Below are 15,712 nucleotides of genomic sequence, written 5' to 3' on the forward strand. Positions count from 1 at the left end.
ATAATCGAATCCAAAATAATTTAACCGGGTAATAACCATTTAATTATATCAGGATTATATGAATGGATAACCAAACCATTAATAACTAAAACGGTTAATAACTATTCAGTTATATCCGGATATTTAAAAGTGGTTTAGGTTTAGTTATGGATTTGGACATCAAAACCAGATATTTTGCACACCCCTAAGCGTGCGTACTTCCCTTGCTCCTTTGGTAGCGTGTTCTTGTCCACCTTCATCGTTCTCCCAATTTGATTGCCAATAAATGATAGGACACGATTGTCATAGTACTCGATGGACAATTCAGATATTCACCTCACACAACTAGCTGCTCGATAACATCGCTATTAGGGAAGAAATTAGCGCTTCATTCCCTCACAGAGAGGTAGTGATCATAAATGAGCCAAGTTCTTTCCATAAGGGCTAGGTTCTGATCCTCTTCATTGGTGAACGTGACGAGGTAGTATTCTTGCCCTAAATCAACTATATTCAAGACGCCTCACTTAGCCCATTACTGGTTTAGCTGATTCTCCAAAGCTTTGTAGCCTATTCTTCTTCCCATCATTTTAACTATAACTCTTTTTTCCATGGTTTTGTTGTCCGAAAGAACAAATTCAAGACAATCATAATCGCCAAATTTCCTTTCTTCAATCTTTAATCCTTCAAGAACTTCATCCTCTAAATCTGATTATTCATCATTCATGGTGTCATACGGTTCGCCTGCCACCATATTCTTGTATGAGACAAAAGCTACTGTGGTGAGAACCACCACGTTCACACTATTCTAATTTTTATTTATTCACAAAATAAGTAATTTCTATTGAAAAATTTAACCAATCATCTTAAGGGAGGTCACCTATTTCAACCACTTTTTTTCACTTTCAAAACTCAAATTCAAAATTCTGCTTAAACATTTTAATTCCAGTTCCAATGGCACCAACGTAATATTAATATTTCATTGGTAGTTTTGAAATAATTTTAACAATTTTGAGTAATCAAAGATTGTCATTCTCAACATGCATTGTTTCTTTAATACTGATTATTTGTAATATATTTAGAAGAATAGTTAGTGTAGGAATATTGATGAAAATAAATAGTTATGTGAGAACAAATATAATGTGAAAATTACAGGGCAAAAAATCAATATACTGAAAATAAAAGTGGAAATTCAAAAACGACTTCACTGGGGATCGAACCCAGAATCTCTGGTTCCGTAGACCAGCGCCTTATCCATTGGGCCATGAAGTCCTTGTTGATTTATGATTTTAAAATTTCAGTTAAAATACTATAATAATATTAGTAAGTTTGGTGCAATTTTAGTTGACCTGTTGTTTTTGCAGCTTTTGCCGGCGAGTGACGGATGAGTCAGAAAAGCGATAATGAAGCGTTAGCGAGTAGAACAAGTTTTGTGTCTCAACAACCAGAAAGCGCTTCTACACCGGCATAATCATCAACTACCGGAAAGCACTTCTACACCGGCATAATCATCATCAACAACAACAATATCTCTTTTTATCATTACAATATTTTTCAAACCCTTCCGGCGCAACTTGTTTCGCCTTTTGCAAAGTTCAATTATGATAATCGCGTTTGCCGGGGAAAAAAGCGATTATAAAACGCACGGTGAACCAACCTCATCATAACTTAACGGTGAGAAAATATAGGAATCAAATTTTATTACTATTATTACTTTAAAAAATTATCCGGTGGAAATTGAATATTGATTTCAAGAATTCTAAAAATAGGAATCGAACAAAAAAATGGGTAAAAAACAATCGTTGCGGAGTAAAGCGGTTCATCTTGTTTCGGATCTCACCACTGTTCTTCTCAACCCAATTTCTGACCATAACAAACCCTCTCTTCCTCTTTCTGTAAGTTTTCCATAAATTTTTCTTATTGTTGAATTCAGTTAACCTAAATTATAGCTTTAATTTTTATTCTATAGTTTCTAAAAAATGGTTTGATTGTTGTATTATTGTTAAGGAAGAAGAAGAGGAGGCTGGTGAGTTAAAGGGAAGTGAATCAGAGGTTGAAGGACCTGATACGTCATCGTTTACTGCTTTTCTTTATTCGTTTTTGTCGTCGTCATCGGATTCTGGAGATAATAGTGTAATTGATGATTTGAGTGTGGATGAAAATGATGACTTAATGAATGAGAATTTGATTGTTAAGAAGGGTTTGTTATCTAGAGGTAAACAATCACTTGGTAAAGCTGTTTATTTTGCTGCTAAAATGGGTGGATTTCGAATTCAGGAGCGTGGGAGGGATGGTTTTGAAAGTGATGGGTGTGGTGTTGAGATGAAATGTATTCAGCAGGTGAAAGAGGTTTCTGGTGTGCCTTTGGTTGATCGTTTGCAGGATGTTTCGGAACCTTCGATGTTGATTTCAAATAGTTTGAGGAATGTGGTTTATGATTCGCTTCCGTCTCTTATTTATGGGAGGAAATGGTTAATGATGTACAGGTAATTTTGGATGAAGGTTTATTGGTAGCCACAAGATTATGTTTTTATAATTTGTGTGTTGAAATTGCAAAATCGTGTTGGTTTGATATTTTGAATGATATTAATTTATGGCCTCTTTGCATTTAATGCAGCACTTGGAAACATGGGATATCACTTTCAACACTTTACCGGAGAAGCATGCTTTGGCCTGGACCGAGTTTGCTGGTACGATTTCATCACCCTCCAGCACACATAAACTTATGCTGTTTATGATTTATCTATGTCTGTTCTGCATGTTGACAGTCACACATAGTTTTTTGCTACCTCCTACTTAAGTTGACAAATTGATAGTTGATTGATAAATTAAGCTGCACAATGAATCAGAGTTAGATTTTACAACGTGGTTTTTTAAATGCTTGTTTAAATACCAACTGACATAAGGTGCATATTTCAATCATGGTGAAGTTTTATGTTAATTCGAATTTGCCAGAAGCTAAGAAAGGACTGTTGGGTTTGGTGGTGGAAGCAAATTGAAATTTATTGAACATGTGGATACCGACATATGTTTTCTGTCTGGGTACCAAGCATCTCCAATGGGAGAAATTGTTTTGGTTGCTTGTATCATATTTTGTGGGTCCAAATTGCCATATTGCATTTAAGCAATTTCAACTACTTTTGCTCCAATGTTAATTGTAAATAAACAACATATATTTGACCCACTAATTTATATTATTTTATTTGTACTATAATTTAATAACCACTTTTCAATTGAATTGGTTCAAAAATAATACTACCTCTGGTCCTATTTATAAGAAAAGATTCTTTTTTCAGATACATTGAGTAAATAATGTATCTAGACAATATATTGTCCAGATACATTGTTAATTCAATGTATCTGAAAAAAGAATCTTTTCTTATAAATGGGACCAGAGGGAGTAATATTTAATGTTAAGTTCTCCACTTTTGAGATTGCTTCAGGAAACTTCATCTCTTAAATTTAAGCAACAATGTTGCCACATCAGCACACTCCAATGGTTAAAAAAATAAGCAACGGAACTTAAGGGTTAAGGAATCAATAAGTTCTCACCATTGGAAGCTTCATCTCTTAAATAGAATTTTGTTCCATTTAGAATTGGGCTATAAATTTTAAAAAATTTCCTCATATTGCTGTTATGCAAAGAGTATTCTGATGACACCTATTAATAGTAGACCATTATGGTTTACAATGGTTTAACCACTTCTCTTTCCCATTTCATATTCATGTCGTCAGAGACTTTGAATGGATGAACTACTGAGTTTATCATTGATCCCATCTTTTACGGTACTCTTTTGATTGATGGCATATCTTTTTTGTATATCAGTACAAAGGCATGACAATTCTAACTATTAGAAGCACACCAAGTTTAAGGGGGACTGTATGTGGTAGCTAACTGATTAAACAATCTTAAGCGGTTGTCCAATTTTAATCTGCAAAGATAAATGCATAATTGTGTCCTTTAATCAGCAAGACTGGGTTCTACACTCTACATTCAGCCATTTGGTCCTTAATTTATTGTTAGCTTTTCTCTTTTAGGTTGTTGGAGACCGGAAAGGAGCAGTATTTGGTAGCTTGATTGATGCACCCCTTCGACCATCCAACAAGAGAAAATACCAGGTCGGCTTTTATGTTTGCACTATGATACTATTAGTATTAGCTGCTTCACTTTGTGACAGTGTTAATGTGATCTTATATTTTATATTATTGACATAAACTTTGTACAGGGAACAAACAGTACATATGTTTTCACAAATACCTCTGGTCGTCCCGTTGTATATCGCCCAACAGGTATCTATTTTTATTTGAGTTTTATCATTCTATTCTTTATCTTTCTATTTTTCTCATAATCGTACTGTGTTTTCTTTATATAAATATAATAAACATTGATTAATTTGTTCTATCTGCCAATAACTTGTATTAGTTGAATGACTAAATCACTAAACGAATATTCTAATTTTTCTTTTACAAAACTATGTGGATAAGGAGAGAATTTATTCAAAGTTCATTTGTTGTGATCACAAATTATTCCCACGGGTTATGTTGTGCATATTTTAGAAATAAGCTACAAAACATGTTTTAATTTTACAAAAAACACAGTGCTTTTGTTACTCGGAATCTGGCTATATGTTAGAATCCCATCTGGTCACCCTCATTTTTTGGTTATAAAAATCAGAAGCCTCCTTACATTTGTGGATAGTCATGAGATTGTGCCACATCTTGCCAAAGGATCAATTGCTAATTTTCCATTAAGGAAGGCTTGATTTTACTTTTCTGTTGACTTTTGCGACTCTTATGCACTGATTTTTTGTCAGCTACAGCTAGATTTAATCTTAACCTGAGACTAATTTGTCTAAATGTATTGTTAAAAATGATGAATTTCTTTCTTGGCATCTTTGACTGTTTCAGTCCATATAATTTTTTATTCAAAAAATGAAGTATGGTTTTCATTTTTCAAGCAGTTGACATTCTCCTATTGTAGTTGCCCACAAAAAGTTGATGCAATATTGTTTGACATCTAGCAGAGTAATTTTCTATCAGATTCAGCATCGGCATGAGGCGTTAATTAAGTTTTAAAATATGATAAAGTTAAAATTACACACATGTAACTCCCATATTACACTTAGCTCTTGATCCACATGATGGTAGAAAGAAAAAATCTGGGTTGGTTTGGGACTCCAATGCTGTTTCTCTTTTCTTGATTAACTAAACTCAATAACCACAATATTGCAGGAGTAAACCGTTACTTCACACTTTGCACCACTGACTTTCTAGCTTTTGGCGGGGGAGGTCATTTTGCCCTTTATTTGGACGGGTATCTGTAAGAACTTTGCAATTGTATATGCTATCCTTTTTTTTTTTCACCCTGTGACCCTGATTTTTTCTGTTACAATTTTTTGACATATCAACTCAAGATTGAACGGATCAAGTTCTGTCTCTGAAACTTACAACAATCCTTGCTTAGCACATTCTCCAGAATTTCAAGTGAAGGAAGTAGAGGTACACTTAAATCTCCCTCACTCAGTCACACCACCTCTCCAACCTTTTTTTCTTTCACTTTTATTATTATTTTTTTTTGCAGCTCATTTCATTTCCCTCCATATCTATAAAACATCTACTTAAACTTTAAGGAACCAATTATCAAATTCTCTTTCCTCCATGCAGTTGTGGGGCTTTGTATTTCCTTCAAAATATGAGGAAATAGTGAAATTGAGCAGAACAGAGGCACCTGGGATCTGTCGCTGGTAATTATATGAGTATGTATCAGATATTAGTCAAAGTCTTGCAGTTTGCATTTTACTGAATGATCACACTGAGTCACAAGCCTGACAATTTCTGCTATTAAGCGAAGTCGATAGACAATATGATGCAGAAATTGTATGAATCTAACCTTATCATCACCATGTAACATGCTTGTAAATATTTGCAAGGATGTATGTTGTACATACAGAGTCCATACCCTTTATAAAATGGACCTATTTTGTGTAGGATAAAAATTGGAGTAAATTTTAAGTGTTTGCATAATTAAAGCAGATAAAGGAAAATGAAGGATAACCACTTCTTTTGGTTAGACTCGTTTAAATTTCAATAAATAATAGGGTGTTTATTCAGATATGTGTGATGTAGATAGTGTTGCTAGCATGTCTCTCATAAATAAATATTTAAGATGGCATTTAGAGATGACAGTTCTTAACCTATTTGCCAACACCTTGTATAGGAGCATATAGACAACATTGAAAGAGATAGTAACTTTTCCGACCCCTAAAAACACCAAGGAAGTACACGAATTTTCCGTTCAAATATAGTGTAATCCTGAAATTTTTGTCTGAATATGTATCTAAAGTTTTAAAGGGTGGATAAAGTTCAGAACATGAGCATCAATAATGTCAGATTTGTATGTTATGCTTTATTTTTGGAGGAGTCACAATTTACGGTAGAAGAGTGAAACTAACTTTGATATATTTGATTGTTTTTTAGTAGAATTAATTTTGTTGGAACTAGAACACTATTGTTTTTAATTGCACTTACACAATTGAATCGCACACGTGATCCAAGAAAAGAGAGAAAATATAGAGTGTGATTTTGATAGAATTAAAGAAAATGAATAGAATTGCACACTGAAGCATTGTTCGTTATTATTCAATCAATGCTACACATTTATACAAATTGGCAGTTCGATGCACAACACTTTTGAATCAACAACAACATAATTAACATATTTGTAATTATCACAACAACATCTTACCATGTAATTGTTTTACTTGCTCTCTCAAATATTGAAATCTTATTCACATGCGTTCTCTTATCTCGTGTACAACGAGATTTTTAGGTCAAATTTATTGTAGAAATGTTGTCAATTCTTAGTCACATATTCACACTTTTTATTGTTGAGTTCTTCAACTAAATTCATCATTGTAATTGCTTGACTCACAACCTTTTTATCACCACGAGATTGATGCTCCTCCAATAAAAAAAAAATTAAGAACATGCATTGGATTTCCTCTCTTCTATGCCATCTCATTAGTTTGACTTAATATAATAGTATGTCTTGAAACCTCAAGTGATATAGCGACAAGAAAATATTTTTTTAAGATTGGTGAATTTCGACGTAGGAGGACAAGTGACACCAAAGTTGTAGGGCGGCGGTCCAGTAGAGTCTACAACGATGTCGAAGCTACAGAGTAGCAGTCCATTGAGTCAGTTGGGAGCGGTCAGCAGTGGTGTTGGAGTACGATATTGGAGTACGATAGGTGGCGATAAAGGATCTCTGATGGGCGGCTACACCATAATGAAGGTGGTTGTTGTTAGAAATTCGGTATGATAATCTTGGATATCTTCGAAGAAACGTGTTTGTTCACTTTCCAAACAAAGTATTTCGACCCTATTCTTGTCTGGGTTCACGAAATCTTTGCGGGGATAATTCTCGAAGAGCAATCTGTTTTTTGACAATAGAGAACAGATCAGAATATAGAGAGGAAGTATATTTCGTGTACCAAAATCGAGGCCAAATGACTCCTTATATAGGAGACCAATAACAGAAAACGAACAGACACACCTTTTCGAAAAAAAAACGGTCATGTCTATTGGGAAAAGGGTACAACTATTCAAACGAATTTTTCGAACGGGGCGCTGCCCCTTGGACCCCGTTTCTATTATTCGTATTCAGTTACACGTTTGACTCGACGAGCGTGCACTACCCTAACTCGTTTCAAACTTAACGCATAATTGCATTGGCCTATAGTAAATCACATTACTCCCAAAATACATTGATGATACTAAAATCACCAACAAACTCCCCCCATTTTAGTATAATCCTTGATTTACTTACAGGTATAACGATCAAACAAATGCATAGACGAAAATGTCTTGCGATTGAATTTTCATCTTAGTACAAATACACATTCCAAATATTCGAAATTCGGGGTGTCACAATGATTGAACCCGTCAATCCATTTGAATATCTGAAGATATAGTACACATATGTTTCTTACAATACTCTACTATTCATACTTGACACTTTACAAGCCATGTGTCCTTATCCATTAATAAGCATATAGGAAGCCAAGTCCAAGCTTCTTGAAGCGGCAAAACTTCATGCTCACATAGGTGATCCTTTTAATCTTGCACCTGCTTTTGCAATTTTTCAAAAGAACCATTAAGAAGATATACTTCAACCTAGCCATCACTTGCAGGTCTGAGCATATACCTTGGGAAGATAAACACAATTGCTCCAATCTTTAATTATGATCTTTCCACATTGAATTCTGCTTCTAACGTTGTATTAGAAGGGAATTGGGTATACCATAGTTAATATATTTAAATGGACTTTAATCCCATCCCAATTACCGACTTCTTCACTAAGTCTCTAGCTAACCCCTTCGTCAAGTGGTCAGCTAAGTTTTGTTACGACCGAACGAACTCAATAGATATCACCCCATTCATGATTAATTCCCTAATCATACTATGTCTAATACCCAAATGTCTAGACTATCCATTGTATATTTGACTATACGCTTTAGCCAGTGTCGCACTACTATCACAACGGATAAAAATTGGTGATATCGGTTTAGGCCATATCGGAATCTCATATACCAAGTTCCTTAGCCATTCTGCTTCTTTACCAGCAGCAGCTAATGCTACAAACTCAGATTCCATTGTGGAACTAGTTATACATGTTTGCTTCTTGGAAGCCCATGAGATGGCACCTCCCCCAAGCAAGAACACCCATCCACTTGTAGAGGATGAATCTTCAACATTATTTATCCAACTAGCATCCGAATAACCCTCTAACACCGAAGGAAATCCCATATATGATAATCCATAATTCATAATACCCTTTAAGTACTTGAATACCCTAGTTATCGCATGCCAATGATGTCTACTAGGATTACTAGTAAATCTGCTCAACTTTCCAACCGCATAAGCAATATCCGGTCTAGTGCTAATCATAGCATACATCAAAGAGCCTATAGCTCTTGAGTATTCGAGTTGATCCACAGGTTTACCTGTATTTGGCATAAGCTTTTCTCCTGGATCCATGGGAGTACTTACTGGAGAACAATTTTCATAATTGAACTTCTTGAGTATTTTCTCAATGTAGTGAGATTGCGTAATTACGATCCCCTTATTCTCCCGTTTAATCTTAATACCAAGAATAACGTCCGCTTCTCCCATATCCTTCATGGAGAACTTTGATGACAAGAAATTCTTTGTTCTATCAACTTGATTTTGGTCGGTGCCAAAAATCAACATGTCATCAACATATAGACAAATGAAAACTCCTTTACCGGATGTATCAAATTTGCTATATACACATTTGTCAGCTTGGTTTAGAATGAAACCATTAGACAAAACAACCTCATCAAACTTTTGATGCCACTGCTTCGGAGCTTGTTTCAGCCCATACAATGAGTTAACTAGCTTACACACTTTATGCTCATTACCAGGCATTACAAATCCTTCAGGTTGCTTCATATACACTTCTTCTTCCAAATCACCATTCAGAAATGTTGTTTTGACATCCATTTGATGAATCACTAGATTATGAATAGCCTCCAAGGCAATCAACAATCTACTAGTAGTGATACGGGCAACTGGAGCATAAGTATCGAAATAATCAATCCCTTCTTTTTTTCTGAAGCCTTGGATAACTAATCTAGCTTTAAACTTGTCAATTGTACCATCGACTTTCATCTTCTTTTTGAAGATCCATTTGCAACCCAATGGTTTGCAGCCTGGTGGTAAATCAGATAATACCCAAGTATTATTTTCCATGATAGAACCAATCTCTTCATCAATGGCTTCTTTCCAAAAAATAGAATCTCGAGATTTCACAGCTTCATCATACGTTCTTGGATCCTCCTCTATACTATAGCAATAATAGTATTGAGTTTCAATCTGATCCTTTGATCCCCCAACTACATATAGTTGAAAATCAGATCCATAAGATCTAGATTTTCTAGCTCTTTTGCTCCTACGGGGTTCAAGTGTCTCACTTGGCACACCATATGAATGATCATCCCTTAGAGATTCGTCTGAATTAGGTATAGATATCTTTGGTCTAGGTATAGAAGAGAAACAATTCTCATCAAATATGGCATCTCTTGATTTTATAATTGTGTTAATAGAAATCGAGTCATTAGGTTCTATAACATAAAACCTATAAGCCTTGGAGTGTTCAGCATATCCAACAAAAATGCAAGCTACACCCTTTTCGCCCAAAGTTTTCCTTTTTGGGTCAGGGAGTCTAACCACGACCTTACAACCCCAAACACGTAGAAATGTTAAGTTGGGTCGTTTCTTATACCAAAGTTCATATGGGGTAGTCTTGTTCATTTTATTAGGAACCCTATTTAACAAATAACAAGCCGTTAACATAGCTTCTCCCCAAAACCCTTCACTCAAACCAGAGTAAGATAACAAGGCATTTACCATTTCTTTAAGAATTCTATTTTTCCTTTCAGCCACACCATTTTGTTGAGGTGTATAAGGTGCCGTAGTCTCATGAATACAGGATCATAATATTCACCACCTCTATCGGTACGTAATGTTTTAATCAGCACATTCAGTTGCACTTCAACTTCAGTTTTATAAATTTTGAATTTATCTAAGGCTTCGTCCTTAGCATGCAACAAATAAACATAGCAAAATCTAGATGCATCATCAATGAAAGTGACAAAATATTTTTTATTCCCTAATGATGGAGTAGCATGCAAATCACATAAATCACCATGTATTAACTCAAGAATGACAGATTTCCTTGTTATACTTTTAAAAGGTTGCCTAGTGATCTTTGTTAACATGCAAGTTTTACACTTTTCGTTATTTTCATTAAAAACAGGAATTAAATCGTCTTTAGACATTTCATGCATTCTTTTATAATGTACATGTCCTAAACGAGCATGCCATAACGAAAAATTGATAACATTTGAAGAAGCCATAAATATAGAACCAGAATCTTTAGGAACTCCATTCAAATTCATCATAAACATTCCATTATTATAATATCCAAATCCTACAAACACACCAGACTTTGATAAAACATATTTATCGGATTCATACACTTGCTTGTATCCAAGCTTATTCAATACAGAACCAGAAATTAAATTCTTATGTAACTTAGGAACATACAATACATTAAACAAAGTAATAGTCTTTCCAGAACTGAATTCTAGCACCACGTTTCCTTTTCCTTCAACGGGAGCGAAGTGATCATCTCCCATGTATAGAACAGAACCATCTTCCACTGGAACAAAAGTCTTGAACCAGAAACGATCCTTGCAAACATGTGTTGTGGCGCCAAAATCGATCCACCACACGATAGCATCATCCTGCACATAAAATGCCTCAGAAGTTAGTGAAATCGAATGTTTAATCAAACTATTCAAATCACAAATTGATTTCTGACCTTGGTTTTCGGATTGGTCCTTAAACCCCTTTCCTGAACCACTTGCGTTCGCGTTGTCGTGCTTTTTGCCGAAACGACAATCCTTCTTGAAGTGGCCTGTTCTGCCACACTTCCAGCATTCTAGTTTCGATTTCTTGTTAACACCGAAATTGCCCTTTTTGTTATTGAAAGCACGTTTCTTTCCTTTGTTTTTGTTGTTATCGTTCTTACCACCCTCTTCGATCATATTGACCGAGGGTCCAACAATTTCTTTGCCTTTTCCATTGTTATCCTCATGCGCTCGTAGAGATTCCTCTATGCGCAAGTGACTTCCAAGTTGGATCAAAGACAGTTCGTCTTTTCCATGTTTTAGATTGTGTTTGAAATCCTTCCATGAGGGAGGCAACTTGTCTATGATGCTTGAGACAGATATTGTTTCATCCATCTTCAATCCATGTTGTGTGAACTGTCCAAGGATTCGGAGGAGTTCATTGAATTGTTCCATGACAGACCTCGATTCAACCATTTTGTAATTGTTGAAATCGGATGAGTCCTCTGCCATGTACTTGGCTTCGAGACAATCCCACAATTCCTTTGTAGATTCCACGTTTTGGTAAATATCAAATAAGGGATCAGACATACCGTTAAGAATGTGCCCTCTGCATATGTAGTCGTCGTTCTCCCACTTTGATCGACGTCTCAGATTTTCAATCGTGTCATCCTCCTCAAGTTCTGGAATTGGTGTAGACAGGACGTGCACCACCTTCAACGTTGTCAACATGAAATGCATCTTCTTCTACTAACGCCTGAAGTCTTGTCCTTGAAACTTGTCCAATTTTCCGAAACTTTTAGTCATCTCCTTGACGGTGCTTCCTCCTTCAGCCATGATTATCAGAAAGAATACTTTGTTCGTTTGTTAGAAATTCGATATGATAATCCTGGATATCTTCGAAGAATCATGTTCGTTCACTTTCCGAACAAAGTATTTCGACCCTATTCTTGTCTGGGTTCACGAAATCTTTGCGGGGATAATTCTCGAAGAGCAATCTGTTTTTTGACAATAGAGAACAGATCCGAATGTAGAGAGGAAGTATATTTCGTGTACCAAAATCGAGGCCAAATGACTCCTTATATAGGAGACCAATAACAGAAAACGAACAGACACACCTTTTCGGAAAAAAACGGTCATGTTTGTTGGGAAAGGGTACAACTTTTCAAACGAATTTTCCGAACGGGGCGCTACCCCTTGGACCCCGGCAGGACGCTGCCCCGCACCCCGCCAGGGGCTACGCCCCTTGGAACCCCGTTTCTATTATTCGTATTCAGTTACACGTTTGGCTCGACGAGCATGCACTCCGCACTACCCTAACTCGTTTCAAACTTAACGCATAATTGCATTGGCCTATAGTAAATCACATTACTACCAAAATACATTGATGATACTAAAATCACCAACAGTCGTCGTCGTACAAAGATGGTTTGCTGGCCAGGTGATGGTGCTGCGAGAGTCGAGAGATGGTGACCAAATGGTTCTTAGGTCTTGGGCTGGGTTGGTTCACTTCACATACACTATTGAGTCCATTTGTGGGTCCATTTAGGATATTTGGCCTATTAGGATTTCAAAATATTATAAATATAATTCTCTACCACTTTTAGAAAAGAATAAAATAAGATTGGGAAAAGAGGTGGTAATTCTAGTTATGGAGGCAATGGTAAAAGTTCTTTAGAGTTCTCAATATTCGACCTAACTTTGTGGTATTTAAGAATATTGAAAAACAATTCTAAATACTTCGGGTTTGTGTGATTCATATATAGAGAGCTAGAGAGATTGAGAAACACTTGGTAGAAAATAGAGTTCTTTTTTTTTTTATTTAAAAATTTGGGAAACTATTTCTTGTAACTTATTTACAATATCTTATAATTACTTTTGAAAGTATAATGAATTAAAGAACTTTTCTTTCCTTTACAGTAGATCGATTTGATCGAACTAGTTAAATAACTTTTTTGTGTCCTCATATTTTGCGTTCCTCTTATTTTTTGTGGATTTGCTTACACTGTTTGTGAAGTTAACTTTTGCTTAGGATCATTTAGTTTGGTTGTCTTTGTTTTTATTGCACACATTAATATATTTGGTGTTGTTAATATATTATCAAATTTCACAACGAGAAGGTTTTGATGTGGTTGAACATTTCAATTTCACAACGAGAAGGTTTTGATGTGGTTGAACATTTCAATTTCACAACAAGTGGCGCCCATTGTGGGGGCAAAGAGGTTTAGTTTACAAGTGAGCACTATGGATTTTAAATTGGATATCGAGAAGTTTTTCAGTGACAACAATTTTGGATTGTGTAAAGTAAAGATGAAAGAAATTTTAACTCAACGAAAATGTGTTGAAGCATTAAAGGCGAGGCTTTGATGCATGCACCCCTAACATAAGTAGAGAAAATCGAGATATTGGATAAGACTAAAAGTGCCATTATCTTGTGCTTCGGGATAAAATTCTAAACGGAAGTCGCCACATAGAAGACTTTTACTTTGATGTGGGAAAATATTGAATCATTGTATATGATAAAGTATTCGACTCACATGTTGTGTTTGAAACAACAACTCTATTAATTTAGAATGGTAGTGAACAAATCCATAGTGGACCATTTCCCAAAATATTCATAAGATCATTAATGATCGGGAGAATATTGAAGTGAATATTTATGATGAGGAGAAAACTCTACTCTTGTTACTCTCATTATCCATATCCTTTAATCACTTTAAGGATGCCATTCTTTAAGGTAAAGAATATATTATTATTTTGAATGAAGTCCAGACGATTGTGACATCCAAAGAATTTTCAAAGATCAAAGATTTGAAGATTGATTATTCTAATAAAGTTGGATCCATTATCTTTAATAATTCTTGTTCTCTTGCTTATCCGAGGTTTTATTTTTCCTTGCGTATTGCGCTCACTGATCTTAATCACGAATGTGACTTAATCCAATGCCCTTAATATTTCTTGATTTAAAGGAATTTGGTTTCACGAGAGTCAACATAGTTTGACTAAGTTTGGGTCAAAATATTGAAGTCAACCTTAGCATTTAGGTTATAAAATTTGCACACTTTGTTGTTAATTACACACCCAATAAATAAATATTCATAGGCTCTACTTGCGAGTTTAACTCAGTTTGGGTCAGGGATTCTAACATAAGCCATATGACCCCGTGTTCTCACAATTGTAACATGTGAATTATGAGCCCATAGGTGTACTTATTTAAAGTGGTGGTTGATACCTGATAGCTTGTCTCCTTGGAGGATATACATTCTTGTTATAATTAGTATCGTTGTTTCCATTTATGTTGGAGTTCTTATTGGTTTGCATGCTGGCTTTAAAGAAACACATATGACTTTCTTTTTCTTATTTGAAACAAAACATTTTTTCTTATCCTTTTTATGAGATTCCTCTTCAATATAGAGAGGGGTTATCACTCGCTCAAAAGAAGAATCTTTAGTCTTGTGGCTTTAATTTTTTTTTTAAATCCTTCCAAGAGGGGGGAAGTTTGTCAATTATAACAATAATTTGAAAATTTTCAACCGAAGTCATATATTATGATGATTTGTTGTGCTACTTTTGGATTTCCTAGCATATTTTTCATTAGTTATCTAATATTTGAGATGGTGGTTCACAACATTTTTTTACAATAGCTTCCTCATTGTCATATTTTATTTTAGAGCGTCCCATGTTTCTTTGGTAGTCTTATAGACAATGAAATAATCATATAAACCATCGGCTAGACCATTCAAAATATAGTTTTTTCAAAGATAGTAATTCTCATGTCATTGAGTGATTCTTTAGCCTTTTTATCCTTTTTGGCCGAACCAACTATTTCGTTCACAATTGGTGTGTCATTAGTCAAGACAATGAGAACTTTTTTCATTGTTGAAAAAAAACATATTTTGTTGCCAGCGTTTGAAATGACTTCCCTTACTTGAACCATTTTCAATAATTTCTTCGATAGACAAGGCACGAATAAATATCTTAAAACAATTTATTTTTAATTTTGAAAAACGTTTTATGTAACCAAAGAAGTTATTGGTTGAGTCGCGTACTAGGTTGCACTATTTAAGATGTTTCATGACACTGTCTAAAATTGTATAAGCAACCTATTAACTACGAAGTCCCTAGAATAAAATAGCTCAGTCAAAATGTATGATATCCTACTACATTGCTGGCACTGTTATATAATACACCCTCAAATAATTGTCTTTATACCATACATAATAATTTCTCTAAGAGAAATTTTCTCGAAAGACAACTAATTCTCCAAAGAGAAACTTCAAGAAATACTTAGAAAAGTTGAT

The 15,712-nt window shown here is 35.0% G+C and overlaps 1 protein-coding gene and 1 non-coding gene across 3 annotated transcripts; one reads left to right on the plus strand and one right to left on the minus strand.

The window, feature by feature from the left end:
* Window positions 1-1,175: 1,175 nt before the first annotated feature.
* On the minus strand, window positions 1,176-1,248 carry TRNAR-ACG (transfer RNA arginine (anticodon ACG)). The gene has a single exon. It is a non-coding gene; the product is annotated as a tRNA-Arg (tRNA).
* An 82-nt stretch (window positions 1,249-1,330) lies between these two features.
* LOC131632110 (uncharacterized) lies at window positions 1,331-6,046 on the plus strand. 2 transcript variants are annotated; one of them, XM_058902884.1, is made up of 9 exons: window positions 1,331-1,650; window positions 1,746-1,871; window positions 1,984-2,462; window positions 2,594-2,666; window positions 4,015-4,095; window positions 4,203-4,266; window positions 5,209-5,296; window positions 5,391-5,475; window positions 5,641-6,046. In XM_058902884.1, the coding sequence occupies exons 2-9, from the start codon at window positions 1,761-1,763 to the stop codon at window positions 5,722-5,724; spliced, it is 1,065 nt and encodes a 354-aa protein (XP_058758867.1). In that variant the 5' UTR covers window positions 1,331-1,650; window positions 1,746-1,760; the 3' UTR covers window positions 5,725-6,046. The 2 variants fall into 2 exon arrangements, with proteins under 2 accessions (XP_058758867.1, XP_058758868.1); XM_058902885.1 differs by having other exon boundaries at window positions 5,209-5,290.
* The last annotated feature ends 9,666 nt before the right edge of the window (window positions 6,047-15,712 follow it).

This window comes from Vicia villosa, unplaced genomic scaffold (genome assembly GCF_029867415.1).
Source record: "Vicia villosa cultivar HV-30 ecotype Madison, WI unplaced genomic scaffold, Vvil1.0 ctg.000910F_1_1, whole genome shotgun sequence".
NCBI lineage: Eukaryota > Viridiplantae > Streptophyta > Magnoliopsida > Fabales > Fabaceae > Vicia > Vicia villosa.